The following is a 23,354-nucleotide window of genomic DNA, read 5'->3' on the forward strand; positions in this document are numbered from 1 at the left end:
GACAATCTAATTGTTCGCCACGTTTTCGCTATACACTGGGCTCTGCCTCCTTCATCACCTGCCTGTGCCTGTGCCTCGCTTCGCTTCGCCTCGCTCTGGCCACTACTTAACTTCACCTCCATTGCGACCACCGAATTCGATCCAATATACCACGACGACTACTATTCTCGCTTCACTTGCCACCATACGTGATTGCCATCGACCAGGCCTTGCCCATAGATAATCGTCGAAATACAACATGGACGGACAACGACCAGCTTCACAGAAGCTTCCTGCGGGATTAGCAGGAGTACTGAACCCAGACGAAAACCGCGACTCGGCTTATTATTCGAGTACAGATGCCTCAAGCAAGCGTACGTTGAACACAAAAGAAAGAAACGCTCGCGTTGGAGGGGGCGCAACTAACGCATTTTCTCCCCATAGATAACTCTGCGGCATCAGGCGTGGTGCACCATGCCCTCAGCCCCACGGGGTCGGGCTATCAATCTTCGCTGGCAGACAAGACACCTTCGCCTGTCACGGCTAACATGATCCCTCAGCTGGTGTCGCCTGGGCAGAGCAACATGAGCGTCGCCGCCATGGTGTCGCCAACAACTCCCGGCAGTGCTGATCCGCGTCGATTCGAGCGCCCGACATCCCTGGATTCTGGAGTGGTGCACGACATCATGGGCCCTGGATCCCGAAGAGAGAGTGTAGACAGCCGGATAAATCAGGGTTTTCACGACATGAGATTGGGCGGGAACTCGCCATATGCTAGCCACAACCAGTCGACTACTTCGATTCAGAACACTCTCAACCAGCAGCGCAACCCTCGCCCCGGGTTGGACAATCTTTCTGTACACCGTATCTCCAACGGATACCAGCCCAGCAGCGACAGAAACCCCGAGCACCCAAAGATCATCCGGACCGCACCGGCCATCACAGGCCCCGCGACGAGCAACATTGCCCGAGCTGCGGAACCCACCAAGGGTCAGGCATGGGCTTTCCCGGAGGAAGAGATACAACGAATCAGCCACCACGAGCAATACTTGGACTCAAGACGTAGTAGTATCGCCGAGTCCATAGCTAGCAGCCAATTCACCACAGAATCAAGACTACCGCCTGGCCAAAGACGGTTGGACGAGCCCGCCGACTTCAACAACCGTCTATCAAGCACCTCTTCCGATTTCCCTCCGGTCCATCACCACTCGCTGCAACACAAGCAAATTGGGGATTTGCGCGACGACGACGCAGCTTCGCGGACGGGCTCCCAACCCTACAGCCGCACGCCCGAGCTGCGTAAGAGTCACAAGTTGGCGGAACGCAAGAGAAGGACAGAGATGAAGGAACTATTCGACCAACTTCGTGACTTGATGCCACAGGAGCGAGGTTCCAAAGCATCCAAGTGGGAAATTCTCACCAAAGGTTAGTCACATGCAACCGTATCATCTTTTTATCTTTGTGCAGACGCTGATCTACAACAGCTATTTCCGAGCACCAACGAATGGCAGACGTCATGCGCATGGTGCAGTCGCAAAACACAACGTTGGCCCAGGAAAACGACGGACTCCGACAGGACAACCACAACCTGCGCGTAGACATTCAGCGTCTTCAGAATGAGTTGCACAACACGAGGCTACAACAGTCCCCCACAGGCCAGGCGCCGCCTCAGTCTCAAGTTCCTCCCCCTCAAGCGGTAGGGTATCAGGCAGATCCGTACGCGGCCCGCCGTGAGTTGCCGCCAATTCGAGGGCTGAACGGCAACATGCCCAACGGACCTGACTCAATGACGGGCGTCCAATACGAGGCTCCCCGAGTTAACGGCTATCGCCCCGAGAGGTACTGAGTCCGTATCAAAGTCTGAAGAGGCAAAGAAGACTCAACCGTCATCATGTATATGACCATATCATGCGAAGCAGCATGCCACAGGCACTCGCCGCGGCACACACTCGTGGGTCAACAAGCCGCGCATGCAGCGACCCCGTGGGCAAAGAGCCTGCAAGATCAACCTACCTATACCCAACCACATGTTCGCGGCCTCGCACGCAGGTCTGCGTGTTCTATTACAGTTCTGTGCCTCTGCCGGAATGCGTCATGCTCCACAATGCCGTTTGGCGGGCTGTTTGTTTATTTCTTTTCGTGTCGAATGTATCGATACCTGAGTGTGCTACTGGCTCACAGGTTCCGTTGAGATCGGCTCCTCCAGTTCGTTACTGATACCGGGGGACGACATTATACCCTCGTCCTTGGTCAGTAGATAAAAAAAGTAAGACGGCGTCCTATGTTTCATCTGTTTTAGGGGTGGGTGGGCAAGGCTCAAGAAGGCCGAGGCGGAAACGGTACGGAGAGCCTGGTGTATATACCTACACGTTGGTCAATGGGACGGCGATGCGGGCATCTAGGGTGCATGCTATGTGGTCCATTGCTGTACTCCTGGAAGAAAAAAATTATATAGGGAAACTCTGTGGCAGGTTCAATGACTGATGGAGATTATGGATCATCCTCCTCCTATTTGGTCAGGCGGGGGGATACCGAAGGGAAACCAGCGTTTGGATTTGTTCTCCCAGAGACGAGCTTTAGGCCTCTCCCTGGAAGCGAGTGGCTATGGACGCTACCAATCATAATCTCCTCCCAGGCGGGATGAGAGATAACTGCGAATATCAGTTCTATTGCAATATCATAAACTTGGGCCGACTTATTATGTGAATGAATAAAGAAGACGAACAGTTGAGCTTGACGTGCGTTTACATCGAGGCTTGATGCGCCGCTTGGGCAAGGTTCCATTCCATGTCCATGGCTGGACTCCGAGTGGATACTGGGCCGAAATACGCTAGATCAAAACAAGGCTAGCGTATCTTATCGCCGCGACCCTCGACACGGTCATCCCAAAATTTCTTGTTCGCCCGTAGAAATCTCAATCTGTACATCACATCATCTCGCCCTTCACCCTTTTCGTCTCTCCCTCTCAATCCATCAATCCGTCTACTATTCTCCCATCACATCACTTCAATATGTAAGTCATCTGCTTCAGAGTGTTCCGGCAATGTTGCCTTTTGCAACGATCCCATGATCGAAGAAAGCTAATTGAAAACTTTCCCCTACGCCAGGCAGTCCATCCGTCGCACGGCCACTCGCGCCGCCTTCACCAGCTCGGTCACCGCTGCCGCTGCGCCCAAGTCGCAGACCGTTTCGTTTGCTCTGCGTGCCCTGAACGCTGCCGCCGCCGCCAGATCCTTCTCCGTCGCGGCGCCGAGAGCATTCTCCCGCTCCATTGCGTTCCGTGAAGATGGCGAGGTTGAGGGAGGCTTCCGCCGTACCGAGCAGAGGGGCCGGAGACAAGAGCCCAGCGACAACGTCCTCTTTGTCCAAAACTACTCTTTCGATGTTAAGCCCGAGGAGCTGAGCGAAGCTTTCTCCAAGTACGGCGAGGTTGTCGGCGTTTCGATGCCTCCTAAGAAGAGGTATGTCTCAATACCCTAGATCCCCTGACGCAGCTTCCGGCTTCGTATCTTCTTTATCCCTTCTTGATGGTTCTGGCTCCCGTTCTGCAAGAATGGGTAGAGTACCTTCTCTCAGTCGATCAGGGGCTAACCTATGGATCTTCTCTCTTTCAGCTACTGCTTTGTCTACTTCAAGACCCCTGAGTCTGTGAAAGAGGCTGCCGAGAACGTCGACGGAACCTTCTGGCACGGCCGCCGCATCGTAGCCAAGTCTCGCGACGCAAACGCAAGAGGGCCCGCCAGGGAAAGGGGCGGAAGAGGCAACGACAACAGAGCGACCAGAAAGAGCGTCTACGACGGCCCTCCCACAGCGACCGTCTACGTCGGCAACATCTCTTTCGAGGCATCGGACAAGGACATGAACGACCTCTTTGCCAACCTCGAGGGCGTCAAGGACGTCCGCGTCGCCGTGGACCGCGCGACGGGCTGGCCGCGCGGTTTCGCCCACGCCGACTTCCACTCCGTCGAGGCGGCGACGGCGGCCATGGAGGTCCTCAACCAGACTGAGATTCACGGTCGCAAGCTGGCTACCGGTTACGCCCCCGGTTCCACCCCTCGTCGCCGCAGCGACAGAGACTCATCGAAGGAGGTTGAGGAGCGCGTCGAGAGCGAGCACGCCCAGGCCGAGGAGGCGCAGAAGGAGACGAAGCCCGAGGCTGGCGAGCAGCAGAACAACTGGAATGCCTAAATTTCCTTTCCAGATGTGAGGTTTGCGTCGGCTGGCAAAAAGAATAAAAGGAATCGAGCTTTCTTGTGAGTTCAAGCAGGCGTCGAAGACTTTTTGTTCCGGTGGCTGAAGAAGGCCTTTCGATGGCCTTTTGTACGAGATCTTCTGATGTGTTGTTTTTTATTCTACTTTTTTGTGGGGTTTTCCCTAGCGGGAAAAAGCGTCAGGCATCATTGAAGAGAATGCGTCCTGGGCCTGCCTGGAGGAGTAAAAGAGATCTCGGGCGGAAAGGGGGGACAAAAAAAGTGTTTGGAGAAAAGATGGGACACATCTCCTTACGCAACGACGAATAACTTGAAAGCCGAACAAGGGCATTTGTATCATACGAACTCTAGAAAGAAGGCCTGCGCTTAGCATGGGCTTATCTTGGGCATACATGGCATATCTTCATGTATATAAAAAATGTAATATCTCTACTTCAATTATGACTTGTTCCAAACCTACGTGTTTGCTTCGCTTTCAACTGACATTTACTACCTTGTGCTGTCTCCAGAGTGATTGTGATTTCTCATGACCGAGTATGAGCTCACTATCTAATCGCCTTTGTCCATTCCACCTCAGCAAGGCTGTCTACTCCGTACGGGCAGCACGGGATATCGGGACGAAGAACCGACGGAAACGTTCGGCATGGGAGCCCGGGCAGAAACAGGAAGCGAGCGAAGGGGAGAGGGGAAAAAGCACCGACCCTATTATCGGGGGCCCGGAGCATTCTCATGTCCATGAGGACCGGCCGGCTATGGATCAAACGGGTAGCTCGGTGTCAGTGAGGGACTCCTGAGATATGTTGGATCCCGGGACCCGGCCAAAAGAGAGAGAGAGAGAGAAAAAATAAGTCTCCGTTTTTTTTCCTTTCCTTTTTTTTCTGCCTGTTTAAAAGTAGGGAGACTCGTATTTCGTAGCCATGACCTTGCTCGCTTTCGACATGCTTCTCTTCGATGACCTCTGTCCACAATGATCCATCAATCCATCACTCATGGGCCCCTGTCTTTTAATCGGCATGAGTTTACACGGGGCCCCCCCAAAAGGAGAAAACTTTCTCTGATGGGCGATGACGGACAACGGAGCTGGCCAAAGCTTTCTTGTCTCCTTGGTTCTTTACTCTGTGTTCCTGGATCGCCATCGGTCAAGGCGAATATGAATAATCTATTTAGCCATTCTCGCAACACATGGCCCGCCCTACGGACCGACCTTTCCACCCCCTCTTTGCCCCGGTCTCCCGCTCCTGAAGGTCAGGTTCTGAGAAGGATGATGATCTTTCTGCTTCCTCCGGCCGCGAGTCCCGCAAGGGAAAGCAAACACACACACACACACACACACACACTCCCAGCCCCCGGGCCCCCGGCCCCGGTTCTGGATCCCACTCCCGACCGAGTCAGTCCCTTTTCTCGCGAGAATTTCACAGAAGAATAAATGACAACGGAATACCCGCACCCACCTTCCTTGTACGTTGTCACGGACTCACGATCCTACTGATTGATACTCCGTACCCGTCGTTCCTGACATTCCCTCGTCATTTACCCTTGGCTTTCAGTCTTTTTTTTTCGCACGTTCACTCCCACCCCTTTTCCCCACCCCTTCTCCTAGGCCCTGGGACCTTTACCACCCTTCTTCTCTCCCCGCAATGTTTCTCCTTGATAGCTTGGCAGGTCCGTCCGCCCCCTTCTAGAAAGGTTCTCAAATAGGGAAAAGGGGGGCGTGATCAGACAGCATCACGGCATCGCCGTTGAAATGTAGCGAATACCTCCTGGTAGTCTATATTCTGTAGCCGTCACGAATACACGTATCCTAGAGAAACTTTTGATCGCGACACGCTACAAACGCGCGAAGCTCTTGGGTCGCCTCGGCCCCATCCCATGTAAGCTCCGTAGGCCAATAGGTCGATATACCTTTTTGACGTCGGTGAGAAAACGGTGTAGAACCCGCCTAGCCCCATACCCCCCTCCCCGGCCCAAACGATCTAAACCTTTCTCCAACAAAAAAAAATCAAACACACCTTTGAGAATTTCTTCCAAATTCGTCGCGACAGATGATTCTGGTTGGTCAGAGGCCCGGCCAGCCCACACCGACATGTGTTTTCACCAACGCACCGGCGCCAAAAAAAAGAATCCAGTTGAGAGAGAAAAAATCTGCATGCAAGCGCAAAAGAATTTGACCAGCCTGGGGGTCGAACCCAGAATCTCCTGATAACTGATTGAATCGTAGTCAGACGCCTTGCCATTGGGCCAACCGGCCGATATCCTGTGAGGGATCTCGAGCTTGCTTGCTTGCTGATTCCGAACCGGAAACTGGACTATGAAAGGGTGAAACAGAAATCTTTGAGATTCGTGATGTTGGATGGAGCTTACCTCCACTGACGCATTACCTTTTCTGGCGAAACAACGTCGGAGTTGTCTACGGATACTCAATTGTCACTCTAGTTATCATATTTATTGGAGTGAAACAGTTCATGTCACTTTCCTTCTCGAACATGGTCAAGCTTCTATTTACGGGGAATGGGAGGATCTTTCTGTCTAGGCTGCGGAGAATGGAAGAAAGAAACCCCCATCGCATTGTCGCCCGGATTTTGGAATATCGAAAAGCATATCGCGCTTTTCTGAGCTGAAATCATCATTCCTGTGGAAGGCGTGTCGTTTGGATTGCTCGTCCTTGAAGATGAGGGACCATCATCTTTCAGAGTTCTTGACATGATTTATGTTCATGATACTTGCTTGACCAAGATCAAGCTGATCCCGGGAAATTACTGCCAATGCGTCAGCTTTAGGATGGTCAACATTTTCACGCGTCCCTTTTTCCTTTATAATGTACTCGCGGCATACCTGCTTCGTGTCGGAGAGGACCCTGCCTCGCCTCATTAGCCCCTACCAAAGCCATGCTACTTGTGCCTCCTACCTAGTAATAAAGCCCCCCCCTCTTCTTCACGTTTTGCTGGGAGAACGTGTCGACGAGGACGGATAGTGACGATCACAATGTCTGCACCTCCCTCCATTAGCATTCCTAACACGCTTCCTAAAGTCTTCCAAACGTTGTGTAGGGGTAAAATTGCTCTTGTTAGTTTTCCTCTGTACATGGAGACAACATCGCTTGAGAGGTTGGCTTGCAAAGTTTCCGACCATGTCTTCAGATGGACGCAACTGCATACCGGCTTCAAAGGTAGTTTATTGAACAATGACACGAATAGAAAGTATTTAGTACGGCTGCTTTGACTGTGCGGTTTGGCTATTCTAACTATATTCTACACCCACCAGCCGACAAGCGCTCACGTAACTAACCACCTTCACGGTCGTACTGTACCTAGTCATTTATGCCCATCTATTTATTCAAGATCGTATTACTTACGACTATGACAATCTTTAATCGCGATCGTCAAAATCGCTTAACATAACCGTAAGAATAATTATTCGCGCCCATTACAATGGAAAATGTCAATCACAGCATAGTATACCTCTACAAGTACCTGCCGGCCGTCAGTAGTAGTACCAAGCCAAAATAGACGGGCTCAAAGCACTTCCTGAAAATGCTTGGAAAATTGTTGGCTATGAAATAGCCCGGTTCTGCAGTGCTCAACATGGTTGATCAAGGAGAGTTTATAGCCTCGGGAGCAAGACCCGATACTAAAGCTGAGCCATAACTTCTTGTATATGATATTAGACTGCTCGCTGATTCTCCCAATCGAACGAGTCATCTCATTTGAAGCCCAAGTCTCTCGAACTCGGAGGCATGGTCAAGTTGCCGAGTGCAACTTCGGCGCCGTTGTAAGCCTTGCCGAGAGTCCCACCTCCAACCAAGACGTCAACACCACGATTGGCGCCGGGTCTCTTACCCGAAGCACCGCTAGATGACTTTGAATTGAAGCATAGTATAATAGTTGCTGGCATTTTGCCATCTTGTAGTCCCAACAGCCGCGATCACTTTGATGAACTTATCACTCAAATAGCACTGCTGCTCAAACCTCGTACATCTTGATACCATTTGAAGTCAGACTCAAGCCCATACTAGAAGCCAAATCAACACTTACATCATCCAATTGTCAAAGGATTACACTCCATCTCAGCCCACTGTCACAAGTCATGGCCAGCCTCTCAATCTGCCCTCCCCTGACCAGGGACTCGGTCATCCAGGCCCGCCAACTGATCAGGTCACACATCCATCTGACTCCGGTACTGACGAACAAAACACTGAGCCGAATGGCTTCAACACCAAGAGACCCCGCAGCGATCGGCAGCGGCCGTACACCCGCTCGACCCATCCTCCGACTCTGGTTCAAATGCGAGAACATGCAACGCACCGGCGCCTTCAAAGCCCGCGGGGCCTTCCACGCCATAAAGAGGCTTCAACAAGAGCCCGGATGGCTCGAGAGCGGCGGCAAGGAGAAGGGTGTCGTAGGGTACAGCGCAGGTGAAGAATCCCCCACTTCCCCTTGGTTTTCCACTCTCTTACTCTCCTGCTTTTTTTTACTGATCGATTGGATTCACACATCTTTACAGGTAACCACGCCCAAGCTCTCGCCCTAGCGGCCCAAGAAGACGGCATCACGTCTCGCATCGTCATGCCCACCACGACACGACCGAACAAGATCGCTGCGACGAAAGGCTACGGCGCCACCGTCGTCCTCTCGGGGCCGGGCTTCTCCGGCCGCGAGGCCGTCGCGGCCAAAATCGTCGCCGAGACGGGCGCCAGGCTCGTGCCGCCTCACGATCACCCGGACGTCATCCTCGGTCAAGCGACTGCGGGACTCGAGTTCCAGGAGCAAGTCTTGGAGCAGCAGCAGCAGCAGCAGAACTCCATCGGAGAGGGAAGAGAAGGAGGAGGAGGAGAAAAAGGTCTCGACGCCATCATCGCCCCCTGCAGCGGTGGCGGTCTCCTCTCCGGCACAGCCCTCAGCTGCGAGGGCACCGGCATTAAAGTCTTTGGCGCGGAGCCCGAGTTCGAGGGCGCCGACGACGGGCGTCGGGGATTCTACTCGGGCGCGAGGATCACCGCCCATACAACAAAGACCCCCGATGGGGTGGCGGACGGTCTCGCGGGCACCGTCAGCGCCACGCCGTGGAGCCTGATCTACGACCGGGGCCTGGTGAGCGGGATGTACGCCGTCACCGAGGAGGAGATCCTCGCGGCGACGCGGCTCCTCCTGGAGAGGCTGAAGATCTGGGTCGAGCCGAGCGCGGCGGTGCCGTTGGCCGTCGCGCTGTTCAATGAGGAGTTTCGGGGCATGGTGGAGCGGGAGGCTGGTGCGGACGGATGGGATCTGGGGCTTGTTGTTAGTGGTGGGAATGTTGATGTTGATGGGATGATGAAGCTCTTCTCGTAGGCGGGAAACTTGGCAAAAAGAAAAGATAAGAACAAACGATGAAGGTGGTCGACAGCGTGTATGAAGTCAGATGTGAATGTACATCGAACTACAAGATGGGTAGTATTGCAAGGACGGGTCGTTTCCATTTGCCTGCCCTTTTCCTCAGCGTGAGAACATTGCTTACCCGTCTGGAGAAAGATCGGATGTCACTGGGAAACACGGAATATCAAAACAAAAAAAAAGTCTATTATCTTTTTCTCTTTCTGGCCCGATATCTTATCAAGACTCATGGCTGGCTCGCCCCAAAAAGGGGGGAAGAGCGGTTTATAGACATCAACCGGAAGAAGAGGAAGCGCAAGACTAAGCGTCTTCCCAGATCCTCACGAATGCGGCCCGAATTCCCCCATGCCGTAGCTTCAACGCCGAAAACTCCCAGATTCCCTAGTTTCGCATCTTGGTCTTTTGATTTGCCATTGTTCTCTCTCGAACGAAAAAAAAAGTCGAGGCGTTAGGACTGGTCGCTAGGTTTCCCCTTTCAAATGCCCCTCACCTGAGCGTTGGATTCCGCCCCCTTTTCCATAGGTTATGCTCGAGGAAACCAAAAAAAATCGTAGTGAGAAGCCCAACTTCTGTATCCAGAAAACCGCCTTTCTTGATTCAGCCAGGTACTTTGGGACCATGGCTTTACCATTGATTCTTGATTTGGGTACGTAATGTTTCGACTGTGGTCGGTCGCGGAGAAGTGAATAGTCAAAAGAGAGGAGAAGGACAGAGAAAAATCCAAATTCAAGCCTCGAGGCTCAGGACGTTTCCCTCTCTCGATGAGTCCTCGTATGTTTCACCAGGCACGGGTTTCTTCTTGACCGTGTGGTTTGTCGTGGCACATGGTTATTTGTGTCGTCTCGCGCCTACGCGTGTATATTGCCGAGATGTTCGAGTGGAGCGAAACGGCTGGCGAAGGTGCCTGTCGGGGGGGTTTGGTAGTAAAGGTTATGGCTGTAGTGTTGGCTTGCCGGGTGTGGTACGCTATCCTGCATGATTGGGTCGGCGAGGTCGGATCGTGGTGGCGAGACGCCGTTGGCAAGGTATGGAATAGCTCCAGTGGACTCCTTCTGTTATTCGAGCTAGACGCAACGGCAGCAAATCATTGCAGCAGATCCTTGACGTTTTCTTTCACGTTGAGTGCCCACTTCAGCTTCGCCAACGTCGACCTCGTCTCCTCGAGTAACCTCTCCTGCTCGGCATCCCGCCCGGCGACGCCGGCCTTGATATCCTTGAGCAAGAACTCCTGTTGCGCCTTGTACTCGTCAAACTTGTTCTGGATCTCCTCCTTTTGCCGCCTCAGCTCCTTGATGTTGCCGTCCTGCTGATCGCACAGGTCCCGTAGCGCCGCAATCTTTTCGTCGTCGCGCCGCCGCTCCTCGACGACGCCCGCAATCTCGGACCGGAGCTTCAGATGCGCGCGCTGCACCTCGTCGCCCTGGTCCTTCCAATGCGAGCTGATGGCGTTGTACCGGCCCTCCATGAGCGCGGCGTGGGTGTTTGCGTCCTCGACCTGCTTCGTCGTGCTGGCGCGCATCTTTTCCATCTCGTCGCGCCACAGGAGCTCTTTTTCTTTGGCGTCCGCCGTGCGCTTCTTTTCTAGTTCCACGTTGGCGTGGAGGGTTTCGACCTGGCGCTCCTTGCGGCTGAGGAGCGTCTTGGTGACGCTCGCTTCGAGGAGGCGGCTCTCGTAGTCGCTGATGATGCGCTCCATCTTGTCCTCTACCAGTTTCGCGGCCTGCTTCGCCTCTTCGGCTCGTAACCGTTCGATCTGGATGTCACGCTTCAATGCTTCGTTGTCGCTGACGAGCTTGTTGATGACCCGTCCCGTCTTTCCCAGACCCGCCTTGCCAATGGTCGAGTCCCAGCCCGGGCCTTGCCCTTCGGGCACGGGGGCAGCGTTTTCATCGTCGACGGGCGGCGTCTCTTCCCTCCTTGCCGAGTCTAATTTGATGGTGTTGTCGTTGCCAGCGTGAGGCCAGTCGTGTTTTAATTTGACGCCTGGCGTTCTTTCTTGGTGATTCGATGCCATGCTGACTGCGCTGGCGTTGCTGTTTACGGAACTGGAGAATGCGGAAGTGTGTGAGGGTGCGTCGGAGCTCGTGTCGCTCGCGGCTTCGAAGCTGGGTACTGTTCGGATGGTCTGGACCATCTTAGGGGCGCCTCGGGGAGATGGAGAAGGGCTCGGCGTCGACTGGTGGTTTCCGTCGATGCGCGTGTTCAAGCTACTGTTGCGTACGTTACGAGAGAAGTAGGAGGTGGTGGTGGTGGGAGGAGCGAGTGTACGTTGACTGCTCGAGGGACCATTTAGCGAGGGCGTCGTCGTGGTCGTTGTCGGAGAAGAAGACGTTTTGGTAGAGGTTGTTGAGGTAGAGTTGTCGAGGTCTTGAGGAGGTTCAAGGTCAGCAAGACGGTCACCCTTCCGTGACTTCCAGGAACGGCAGCGGAGCGGTATAGCGCCAGTGCCAAACTCCTGAAGAGTTTAAGTCGTCGTCGGGAGAGGCTAGAGGCAGAAGAGGGCGTTGAGTGGGCGGATTGTGGATCGGTGCGAGGTTTCAAGCAAAGAGTGCACAAGGACGGGGATCCTTACCGAGAGCAAAGTCTTGTGGAGGAATATCAAAGCCGGGTACGGGTACCTGGGGAGGGTTGGATGGGAGTCGTTGTTTGTCGTGTTTATTGGGCTTTTGAAGTCTACTAGGCATGTCTCTGGCTCATGTTATTTCAGTCTTCGTCGTCTCGGGGTTGTTGGCGGCGGTGGTCCAGGTAGGCTGGTCGACAGGCTGGTAGTTCGCAGATTGTTTAGTGTTTAGTGCTGGCGTGGTTTGGGGCAATGTGGTGGTGGTGGTGGTGGTATGGCGTGGTGGGTGGTTGCAGCAGAAAGTTGGGGGCGCGCGCGTTCGTCTTTTTTGGATTGGGCGTTGGTTGATTTTGGTTGCAGTCGAAAACGGCGGTCCGTCTGATGTCGGACCGGCGGCTGACGTGGGATTGGATGCGCGGGTTCGGTGGGTTTCTTGGGGGGAAGAAGAGACTGAACTCAATATCCGTGAACGAGAGACAGACACACGCACTGCCTGGCTGGAATGGGCGGATGTCCGGGTCAAGCGTGGTGGATGTGGTGGTCAATTACAACTGGGAAGAAGCACAGGAAGCCCATGCGGCGAGGGCAATGCAAGGAGGAGAGAGAGAGGCAGAAAATACGGCAAAAAGATGGGACGGGAATCTCGGCCTTGAATGACAAAAAGGCTGGATTGGATCCAGAGCTATCCGTAAGGCCAGGTACCTTATTCCGTAGGAAAGGTATGGTATTACTTGGTCCTACGTCAGTCAGATAGTGGACAATCTTCCTCTGACAGGAGGTGGGAAAGGAGGGTCGAGCGAGAAGGGAAAAGCCCAGATGAAGACTAGGCAAGAACGGCGGCCGAGACAAGCATAAGGCAGATCAGAGCGAGCATTTGGTAAATTCCTAGGGTCGGGTGCATTAAGTAATTGCTGCTGCGTACTTCGGTACCTTACACAAATGATCAATTCGGCCAAGAGGACCCGCTGTGTCTTGCTCACTGCTTTGCTTTGCTTTTCTTTTCTTCGTCCGTCTTTGATACAACACAATATCAAATAACTTCCTTGCCTTACTTAGCCAGGCACATGAACAAAACATCAACACTGACAATATGCAACCATAAGGCAAAGCAGAACACACCGTATCGAGGTACAACGCACAACACACCGGGCAGCGAACAAATCACAGCAAACGGGGGCCACCGGCAGACCGACATGACAACCTTGACGTGACCACTCATCCGCCCTGACTAACCAGTCAAACCCCCCACTAAAAAGCAGGAGAGCACCCTGTTCCCCAGCAACCCGGCTGCTGCGTCACTCAGCCTCCGCAGGAAAAGGTTGCATGGGGATGGCTCATGCACGGCCCCCCTATTGTGTTGCTCTCTTTTTATGTGCCTTTGGATACCTTATGTCTACTTACTTATGTACGTGAACTAGTAGCCCCCTTAAGTCATCAGGTAAGGGGCAACGGCGCGCGTGGTAAAGCGAAAAGCGACATGTCCATGACACAAATGCGCATAACATTAATTTTCCCTTTGACGCTCATTCTGGGAATAGGCCCCCCTTTCCTTTTAAGCAGCCTTACATGGCCACACGAAACACCGCACACCTGGACTATGAGCCTGGGTAATCGCATTGTGTATGTAATGCGCCAGCTTCCTTGAACAAACTCTACCTAGCAGACACTCTGTCTTCCTTCTGTTCCCTAATATCAAGACCAATCTCAAAGAACAAAATTCAAGACCTTCAAGATACACGCCCAGTTGCCAATAACCCATGCTTCACCCCTTCGTTACCAACATCCGTCTCATCCCGTCCCCAGCTTGAAAGCTCTCTAATCCCAGCGCAGATCTGAGCCGCATCTCACTGTCACTTCCACCTCGTCAAAGTAGAAAGACACCCCTATCCCAGTCAGCAGTGATTGAGCCCCGAGAGCTTCAAAGTCCATGTACACGATTCCGTCCCCTTCTCTCCCCTCTTCCCTCTCCCCTCTCCCCTGGACCGATCATTTCTGGAGGGTCCCCCTTTCCCGCCATTCAAGGAACCCATTACTTACACGCAAGGCTTATCAACTCTATCATCCTCCCATCACTCTCATCCCATCTTGAAACTGCCTCCCTCCCACACTTGGCCTGAAAGACATACTCGAACCCACAGCGGGAAGAACACAAGGAATACGAGAGACACCATCTCAACTCAACAAGAGGGCTTCGTCGGGTGTTCGGCCTCCATCCACAATTCGCCATCTTTATAATTAGTACGCACCTCGGGGCAATTGGCTTTCTGACGGCAGCGTACATGCGAGAACGACCACACACACACACACACACACACACACACACATGCTTACTACTCAACTCAACTTCACTTCGACATCGTTGTCCGAAACAGTAGGCACGCTCGAGGACCTACGAAGATTCTACCTAGGTTGTAACAATGAAGCTGCTAATCGTACCTCAAAGCTCGTGATACGACAAAGCTTCAACTTCTCTCCCCTCTCTCTTCCCTCTTCCCAGAACTGTTTAACAGTATCTGTTTCTTTCCTTGGTCTACTTACCCTTCAACATCACGAAAATGACACACTGCGCCAAGCTCAACCAAACCGGACCGACACCGGGCAAAACATCTCCAACCCCTCGTGCTCCCATACCAAAGCTTTCCCTCGTAAACCTTAGACCGGCCGACGTTAACGTCAGACCGGAGGGACCGAGGCCGTCCATGCCCCTCCTTCCTTCCATCCCTCCCCCGGAGAATCCGTCACTCTGTGTCCGAGAGCTTCGCCAGCTCTAGCCCCGTCGCCTGCAAGCGTTCCCACCCGTCCTACATGCAGCCTGTCAAAGTGTCGTATGCGTATGGCTTCAGAACACGCCTCATCCTACAGTATATAATGGAATCACCTTTCCGACATAAGCACATACGACCACACCCATCAGAGAATTCGGGATCCCGTCCGCTCTCCCATAGACAAGCTGATGAGGGCCAGATTAGTAGTTGAGTCGGTGACGATCAGCGAATACCTGGTGTTGTATGTTTTTTTTGGACATTTTCTTATTCAGTGCTAGGTATACTTGTGATTGTTTGCCAGGAGGGGGACGGGGAAGGCTAGGCCAGCCAGCTTGCACTGATTATTCGTGTATGAATGGCAAGATCAAGAGAAGAGCATTCAGTTGTCGCCATCTCAAGAAAACATCAACTGGTTTAACGGACTTTGCTTTTCGGGATTTTGACGCCCTTGATTTTACATGTATACAGTTTATCCGTACACTTTCCATGGTTTCGAAGCTCCGATCGAACGCCAGACCCATGCCATGCCATGCCATGCCCAAGCCGATTTGCTTCCGTGGCTTCTCCTCTGTCTCTTTAAATGCCCTCCTTGCTTTCTCTCCCTCTCTTCCAAGTCAGAGAGCCCTGAAGACCAATTTCTGTCCGCTTCGCTCCAGTTTTTCCTTGGGTATTCATTTGGGTTTCCGCGACTATCAAATCATCTATCCTCGCGAAACCATCCGCTTTCAATGCCGTCGCAGGACAGTCACCGCGAATTATGTAGTCGCATGAGACCGGCCTTGATCACGGTCATTCTATGTTGTGATAGCCGTCGTGTTGTTCGTCGCTGGTGCTGTTCCGGCCTCTGCGGCTGCCTTGGCCGATTCCAACCAGGTCGGCCGGAACTTGACCAAGTATTTCGCCGCCAAAGGTCGCGCGTCCTCGTCTGTATACAAAATTAGTATCATCCATAACACGCGTAAAGAAAGGGCAGCACATACACTCTGTCCATATATCTTGCACCGTATCCAGAGCCAAGTCTTTCGCCGGCGGCCGCATCATAACCAAGTACAACAGACTCGTCAACGCCAGAGGCACAACCAACGGATCTCGACACATCAACTTGACGCGTGATAAGATGGCAGGGCTAAGCTCGGGTATCTCACCCAAAAACCGAGTAATGACCTTATCTTGGGCATTGAGGTATTGAGAGAAGCCGTCAATCAACTTGAGAGCCCATTTCTCGTAGTGCAGAGGATGACCTCCATCCTGCTTCTTCTGCAACTGATCATTGTACCATTCTTCATGTAGCCATGTGATGGCAACGTCGATGCGGCGGCGGAAGTCTTCAAGCACGTAGGTATATAAGGACTCCCGAATACTGTCGCCGAGAGCTAGACGGCCAGTGGTCTCGTCTTTGATACCGCCCTCCAAGCCGGCCGACGAACGGCTGGCCAAGCGCGTAATAATGGCGATCCAAGATTCTCGGTCGTTAGTGCTAGCAGCCAATCGGTTGATGCCAGACTTTGACTTTTTCGCAGGGTCCTCTAGCGTCTTGACGAACTGGAAAAGCGACATTACAGAGCCTTGGCCCGCACTGAGTGCCAACTCAGGCGTAAGTGCTGGTGGAGGTGGTAGTCTAAACGTCCTCAAACCAAGATCACCGTCATCTGGTTTGGTCACAGGGTCACTGTCGAGCTTGTTGAGAATCTGCTCATTATCCTCCGCGGCGTAGAAATCTGGCTCGTATTCATCGTCGTCCTCTTCTACGCCAAGAGGAGCGGTTTCAGGATCAATTTGTGGTGGAGGTTGGGCGGCCAGCACGTTGAGTCGTCCACGGATACCCTACGAAAAGTTAGCAAAGGTCGCGCCCTGCATATATCGACTCAGACCTACCTCGACAGCTTTTGCGAGCAGTTGGGCGTCTGTCCGGAGAAGCGTGGTGATGCTGATCTTGGCAGCCAAAGCTGTGGGCAGTGTGCCCACGTCAAACGCTTTCAGTCCCTCGCTTCCAGTAAGAGTAAAGACGTCGCCTAGGCTGTGAGGGCCTGGCGGCAGTGGCGTAATTTGTATCTGCGGTGTCGTCGCAATTTGAGGCGCCATCCGTTGGCGCTTGGCTTCTATTCCCTCTTGCTGCTGCTGCTGTGCCTCGAGGGCACGTTTCCGGCCGGATTCATCAAAGATTTCGTGTCTCGTACGCATCATTCTCTCCACGTGCTGTTGAATTCGTGACGCCATGGGATTGTGAGGATCGCTTCGTTACAATGGTTAGCGATAAAAGCAACAGAATGCTACACATGGGACTAAGGATATACCGTTTAGCTAGATGTATCAAGAGCATTCGAGTAGTCTTCTCCATGGACTTGACCATTACACGAGTTCTAGGGGTCATTGGCGAGTTGGCAAGCTTCAACGGGTTGAAGTTGAGAACGGCATTGAGAATTCTGTTGGCAGTGCCCGGGCGACTGCGGATCAAAATGGACAGGCAGTTCAAAGTGGCATCAACGAGCAACACATCACTATCATCATGGTGCTGTGGTTAGCTAACGTCAGACCTCTCCTACTCGCTTGCAATCCTCACCTGCTGTTCTCCTGCAGTACGCTCAGTATCCTGTCCAGTAAACCAGCTCCTTCGGCGTCGAGCGTCCTAGCATCCAACGTCTGGTGGTTTGGAGGAATCTTGTCGAGTGATATGTCGAGAGAATCGCCACGCTAATCCTCATGTCAGTAACAACACCAACACATACTGTTGGGTTCATCGTACCCTCGGTTCGGCGGGGTTAGCCGCCGATTGTGCTAGAACAACTCGCTGGGCAAACTTGATACAGCATATCCGCACCGTGGATTCGGCATCGTCCCAAATCCGAAGAATCCTCTGCTTTATCGCGACCATTCGTTCCCATGTAAATGTGTCGTACGAGTTGTTGATGCTACCGATCCAATTAGCCTCCGATGCACGCAACGCAGCCAGAGCATGCCGATAAAGTAAATGCGCACGTACATCCATCGCAGCGCAAAGGGATAGATGCTGGCTGCCGTCTGAATAGCGCTTCGCAGGACGTGGGCATCCTCATTGGGGGTCTCGACCATCGTCTGCAGAGTGTCCAGCACAAACAGCTGCATCGTCTCCTTCTCGCTTCCGGGGAGGGCTGGCGTCGCGAAGGCCTCGGCGAGGAAGTCGGCGCCCCATCTGCGCAGTTCGACACCCGCCGTGGGACCGACGATTGGTAGAATGCTTTTGACAACCGTCGGGTAGTACTTCACGTCGCCAAGGACGAGCTTCCTGGCGTCGTTTAGTTGGCGAATTTGGTCGCTCACAGACACCTGCGGGGAGGGAGCCGCCATGATTGCAGCAAGCGATGGCGAAGACGCTTGGAGTCTGAATGATTTTAGGCAGGTACAGGAATAATTTGAAAGTCGATGAAACGTAAAAGTGTTGTCGGATATCGAATCTCGGGCAGGTTGGAAGACAACTTGGGTATCACGAGGGCAGCAGCTGTCGCGACTTGTCGAAATATGGAGAGCTCAAGCTTTTCCAGATCACCATTCTCCAACGCGCCGATAAACACACAGTCGCAATCGTCAAGAGTCGTGTAATTCGTCGAGATGGATGGCGAAAGCGAGATGTGCGATGAGGAAATTTCCCGGCGATTCGTATCGGCTACCCGTCGATGCGATTCCTCTGTTTGCCTTGCTCCAAGAATCTGATGTATTTCCTGCGGGTGCAAGAAGAGGCAGCAAGCACCTGCCGACGTTGAGGGACCTGCGTGACAAGCGACGCGGGTTATGACGGGGCGTGTCGACGGCTCCTGGTTGTTTTGGGTTAGCGCATCGGCTGCCCTAGAGCCTTCAGGGAGCCGTGGAGCCTCATCGGGCATGGAAGGCACGCATGGTAAGGTACCTTACCTTTCAGTCACTTCTATCACGGATGCTGGGTCCAGTAACACTTGCTCAGACTCAAAAGGCCTTTCCACCGAATGGTGCGTTATCAATTGAATGATGGAGAATCGGCCTTCGTGATTAAAAATCGGAAACGCCTGCCGTGATGTAATGATCAAGGATGTTTTTAATGCACCTGGATAACCTAGATACCAGTTGGAGCTTTGAGCTTGAGGTCGCAGGGCCCAAAAGCTACGAGAAAGATGTAGCTTCAAAACCAGCTTCCCATACTCAGGTACCGTGAGTCTAAGCCTCTGTGCTTCCAAAGGGGGCAGTTTGGTCTTTTCTTTCTGTCTGATATAATTGCATGTTAACATAACACACTATTGCAGCATGCGTGTTGCTGTTGAATAACATAGTTTCGAGAAGAACGTGAAGATCTCAGGGTTGCGAAATGTACCTCTTCTTCAACCGGGTCAGGTACCTTACTTTGAGTGCCCGTGAAGATGTCTTTTCTCTCCTGCAAAGGCGGCGACGGAGTGTCTGTTTCCCCCAAACCCAGCCTAGAGAGCCGCTCCCAGAGAAACCCCTGCCCACCTAAGCTTATCGCGCAAGTCTCTACGTCACTATCGGTTCTGCCGCACTTTCTCCGTCTTATCGATACCAATCAGCGTCGAGGCAATCAATGCCGGTCCGGACGCGCCTATTGGAATTTCCTCTAGAAGTTCGAACCACGGCGTTTGCGACAAGGGCCCCGAACCGAACATCGAATTTCCCAAACCCGTGGCGCAAACCCACGATCGACCACCCCTCCCCCTTCCCCAAGGGTTTGAACCAACCTCACGAACCCTCGTTTACCGAGTCTCACGAAAGATAGAACCTCAGAATTTGGTCACAATGGCGATGTGCGTCAACGCCCCCATCCGTCGCCCGCCCCCTCCACCGCCGCCGCCAGAGTGAGCAAGTGGTCTGACAAGCAGGAAACGACAGCCCTCAGAAGTCCTCCTACTACGATCGCAACCTCCGTCAAGGGCCCGCCCTGATCAGAGCGCGCAAGCCCTACCTCGCAAAGAACCTCGCCGTCGGTGCCGGACTGTGGTGCTTCGTCGGCGCAGTGTGTATGTGGCGAAACAACTCCCCCCCTTTGGCGTGGATAGGCACCGTTGCGGAAACCCAAGCAAAATATGCTGACACAGTTTTTTTGGGAAACAATGTAGATTGGTACACGATCAAGGCGGTCGGTCAAGATGAGTTTGAGGATGTCAAGGTTCCCGATGCCCCGAGGCACCCAGCAAAGTCCAATTAAGGCCGTTGGGAGATGAGAAGGGCGGCAGGAGGAAATATGTGATGTACGAGATTAAGCGCGGGATAGGATCCAAAATTCCCAGGAATAAAAAATACGGGGAGTATATCAGTATGCGTGGGAGCATATGCATTGTATAGTATATATCTGCGAGTCTCACTCATCTCGCTCTTTTCGCCTGTTGCATCAATATGAAAGATGAAAAACAAATCCCCAATCAATAACTCTGTGCATCTCTCATTACAGGATTAAACCCGTCCATTCAATGCAAATGCAGCTCCGTAAAACCTGTCCGTTCCCCCCATCTTGTAGACACCCATAAGTTTTGACACCCTCTATAGGGGGGCTGCCAAAATGAACATGCCCGTTGAAACAACGCGCCGGTGCAAGCATAACTAGTCAAAAGAAAGAAAAAGGGGCGAGCTGCCCAAGCCGTCGTGGGGTATCATAACAGAGCAGTAAGCCTCGAAAACGCCGTTGGCCGTCCATTGATGCCGTCCTAACTAGCCATTGCCGACACTGGCTCTTGTTTGGGAGCTGTGTTTTTTGCAGCTTTTGATGTGCGGCTGCCTGCGCGCTTCATCTGGGCACTCTGTGTCAAAACATTGGCTGTTCTGACCATCTCGGGAGATGCAGAAATAAATCGGTTCATCGGCGGCGACGCCTGCGGCACGACATGGCCGTTCGTTACGGCTGGTATCGGTTGTTGGTTGGACGGGCCTGCTGCTGCTTTACCTCCCTGCATTGGACTGCTCAGTCGAGCACCGGCTGCTGCAGGTCCTGTGCTGATTTTGTGTGCAATGTGGTTCGGGTTGGCCCAAGGAGTATCTTTGATAAATTGTTCCCCTGCGGGGCCGAGGTTAGATCCGAACGCAACTGCTTGATAATCCTCAATGGGCTGCATTATTGAACGTTGACGAGGTTTCGTGTTGCGCTGGTATGTGTTAGTGACGTGTTTTTCACAGAGTGAATCCTGCGTTTCACTAACCTTCATTTGCTCCAGGTCATCCTCGATCTCTGAGCCGCTCGCGCCCCTCATGGCCGGCACCGCGGGGAAGCCCTCATGCTTGGCGACACCGGCCAAAAACGAGACCTCCGAATTGTATGCCACGGCGTTCCTTGTGCGCTGTGTAGGGTTCGTCGGGAAGAGGAGGCCGTAGTCCGGAATGCTGTGTGCGCTTCGCCTAGCATTCTGGGTCTCGTACCACTCCTTGTTGAGGTCTTCGAGCATCTTTGAGCGCTTTTCCCGAGAGCCTTGATAGAATTGATTCCAAATCTGGGCGCGGCGCGCCACTGCCAGTCTCTCAAGGGCCTCAACCGAGAGCTCGTATTCTTTTTCAATGTTTCGAAGCCTCTTTTCGAGCCTTTCGTCCAGACATTGCTTCATATTTAAGTATTCGGGATGTGTCGGCGGCTCGGCTTGCAATGACTGTTCTTCATGCTCGAGGCGCTCGAGGCGATCCTTGTACAAACTGCGAAAAATCCGTTAGTCGCTAAGAAAGCTATTGCTTCTTCCCGGAGAGACTCACCGCTCGCGGAAGACGACAAATTTCTCTTCAAGATCGGTCCATTCCTCAACCGCAGCTCGTTTTCTTTCAACTATTGCATTTTGTCAGCAAGGCTTCAAAAGATGGATGGGTCGCAAGCCACATACATTCTTCGTCATTTCTCGTCGCCTCCGCCTCGTCGTCACCTTCGTGGTCAGCCTGGTCGTCGCCGTGAGGCCCAGAGTCGTCGTCACCACGACCATCATCTCGAGCGTCGCCATCATGCCCTTCGTTCTCGTGGGCCTCAACAGCGTGACCTTTCCTTCTGCTCCCATTGCGGGTGACCTTTTTTGTGATTTGTGAATCCTTGATCGGGCTGTGACCATCGCGCGAAGGGCCGCGCTTGCTGTGGGGAAGTTCCAAAACACTATCCTCGGTCGCCGAGTGATCACCAGTATGTGAGTTTGTGGACGGGGCCTCGTCGTCGTGCATTTCCACGTCGTTCTTGTGCTGATCCTGCTCCTGGGGCACGACGGAACCGGTGCGCTTCCTGGCGGGCTGGCCTGGCTCGGATGATTCCGCGACCGGCGACCGCTTCCTTTTTTTGCTATCGGTATTCTCAGGGTCGTCTTCGGTGGTTGGGAGCTCGGTGGACTTCTTGGGCTTGGTGGGCGAGTCCAAGTCACCGTGACTCGAGGTCATTGACACGTCGTCGCGGTCGGAAAGACTGTCGTCGTCGCCATCGTCGTGGCGGTCGACAGAAAACGTCTTTTGAAGCTTGCTAGGAGTCCGTTCGTAGACCTGGCCGTCGTTGAACTGATTGACAACGACGTCCTTGTGGCGCTGTGCCTGCGGGGTGTCGTAGAGACGCTCAGTCTCCGCTTCGGTATCATTTGCCTCTGACAGATTGCTGTCAGAGTCGAGCGCCTCGTCATGGTCTGGCCGAGTGTGGTCGAGCTGCATCCCATCAAGAGATTCACCGCCGTCCTTGTCCTCGACGTCGCTCAGCGGGCTGGAGATGTTGCTATCGTCATGATCGAGCGTCGCCTGCCCTGGAGAGAGGGCAGGCGGCGCGGACGCCGTAGCTGCCATTGAAAAATTGAGATGATACCGCGGTTTGGGATATCAAATCGGGTGGTTTGGAGATTGGTTGCGTCGTGGAGCAGTGCAATTCGGGTAGACGAGTTTTCGTGGGAACGAAGACGGGGCGCGGAGGGACAAGCACCAGCGGCAGCGACAGCGGCGGGTTGGAGGAGCGGGCGGGTCGCTGTTGTGAAGAGGGAAGCGAGTGCGTGCTAAAATCAAGGTTTGGAAAAAGGGAGTTCGAGAGAAGCATCAACGCGTGTGACTGTCTAGTCCCGAATGCAGACGTGGGCGAGCGCAAAGTGGTGGTGTTGTGGTGGGTTTTCGGGGATGAGAGAGAAGCGTTAGTGACCTGCCGCTCCATGAGAGATGCGCTCACCTGCTCCCTCTCTCTCTGTGCTCTGTGCCTTTCTCCGGCCCCCCCAGCGGAACCAGCATCGGTCGGCAGAACCAAGTCTTAGCAACGAGCGAAAGCGGTGAGAGCTGGCACAACAGCGGGCACGGGGCACTTGTTCTCGGCAAATAGCGGTCTTCTGACGTTTTGCACCAATCCACGGTTGTTCCGCTTCTTATCGGCGCACTCCACCTCCGAAATCTCTTATCGCACTGGTGCGCAGGCCAAGTGGTACAGAGAGCTTGATTTTTTTTCTGTCGCGGCATCGATCTGGGGGGATTGGTGCATCTACAGCAGACCCGTTGCAGAACATAGATACTCAACAAAACAAGTCATACATCTGTCGCA

At 53.3% G+C, this 23,354-nt stretch overlaps 6 protein-coding genes and 1 non-coding gene across 7 annotated transcripts; 3 read left to right on the top strand and 4 right to left on the bottom strand.

Moving 5' to 3' along the window:
• Nucleotides 1–527: 527 nt before the first annotated feature.
• On the top strand, nucleotides 528–4,167 carry N0V96_004109 (uncharacterized protein; the record flags this gene model as incomplete). The annotated part of the gene is made up of 4 exons (XM_053188176.2): nucleotides 528–1,404; nucleotides 1,464–1,818; nucleotides 3,087–3,440; nucleotides 3,594–4,167. 4 exons carry the CDS (start codon nucleotides 528–530, stop codon nucleotides 4,165–4,167), a joined length of 2,160 nt encoding a protein of 719 aa, XP_053054138.2.
• A 2,188-nt stretch (nucleotides 4,168–6,355) lies between these two features.
• N0V96_004110 lies at nucleotides 6,356–6,438 on the bottom strand. Its single transcript has one exon. It is a non-coding gene; the product is annotated as a tRNA-Arg (tRNA).
• Nucleotides 6,439–8,390: 1,952 nt separating this feature from the next.
• Nucleotides 8,391–9,514, top strand: N0V96_004111 (uncharacterized protein; the record flags this gene model as incomplete). Its single annotated transcript, XM_053188177.2, has 2 exons — nucleotides 8,391–8,601; nucleotides 8,691–9,514. The coding sequence occupies 2 exons, from the start codon at nucleotides 8,391–8,393 to the stop codon at nucleotides 9,512–9,514; spliced, it is 1,035 nt and encodes a 344-aa protein (XP_053054139.2).
• Nucleotides 9,515–10,640: 1,126 nt separating this feature from the next.
• On the bottom strand, nucleotides 10,641–11,690 carry SHE3 (mother-specific HO expression; the record flags this gene model as incomplete). Its single annotated transcript, XM_053188178.2, has 1 exon — nucleotides 10,641–11,690. The coding sequence occupies one exon, from the start codon at nucleotides 11,688–11,690 to the stop codon at nucleotides 10,641–10,643; it is 1,050 nt and encodes a 349-aa protein (XP_053054140.1).
• Nucleotides 11,691–15,675: 3,985 nt separating this feature from the next.
• Nucleotides 15,676–18,205, bottom strand: N0V96_004113 (uncharacterized protein; the record flags this gene model as incomplete). Its single annotated transcript, XM_053188179.1, has 7 exons — nucleotides 15,676–15,806; nucleotides 15,862–16,705; nucleotides 16,757–17,114; nucleotides 17,176–17,379; nucleotides 17,442–17,572; nucleotides 17,625–17,790; nucleotides 17,862–18,205. 7 exons carry the CDS (start codon nucleotides 18,203–18,205, stop codon nucleotides 15,676–15,678), a joined length of 2,178 nt encoding a protein of 725 aa, XP_053054141.1.
• A 1,431-nt stretch (nucleotides 18,206–19,636) lies between these two features.
• Nucleotides 19,637–20,045, top strand: N0V96_004114 (uncharacterized protein; the record flags this gene model as incomplete). The annotated part of the gene is made up of 3 exons (XM_065757023.1): nucleotides 19,637–19,644; nucleotides 19,730–19,857; nucleotides 19,957–20,045. The coding sequence occupies 3 exons, from the start codon at nucleotides 19,637–19,639 to the stop codon at nucleotides 20,043–20,045; spliced, it is 225 nt and encodes a 74-aa protein (XP_065614236.1).
• A 496-nt stretch (nucleotides 20,046–20,541) lies between these two features.
• Nucleotides 20,542–22,621, bottom strand: N0V96_004115 (uncharacterized protein; the record flags this gene model as incomplete). Its single annotated transcript, XM_065757024.1, has 4 exons — nucleotides 20,542–20,976; nucleotides 21,031–21,514; nucleotides 21,572–21,641; nucleotides 21,697–22,621. The coding sequence occupies 4 exons, from the start codon at nucleotides 22,619–22,621 to the stop codon at nucleotides 20,542–20,544; spliced, it is 1,914 nt and encodes a 637-aa protein (XP_065614237.1).
• Nucleotides 22,622–23,354: the final 733 nt, after the last annotated feature.

Source organism: Colletotrichum fioriniae, assembly GCF_027942845.1.
Source record: "Colletotrichum fioriniae strain IMI 355084 chromosome Unknown scaffold_4, whole genome shotgun sequence".
Lineage (NCBI taxonomy): Eukaryota > Fungi > Ascomycota > Sordariomycetes > Glomerellales > Glomerellaceae > Colletotrichum > Colletotrichum fioriniae.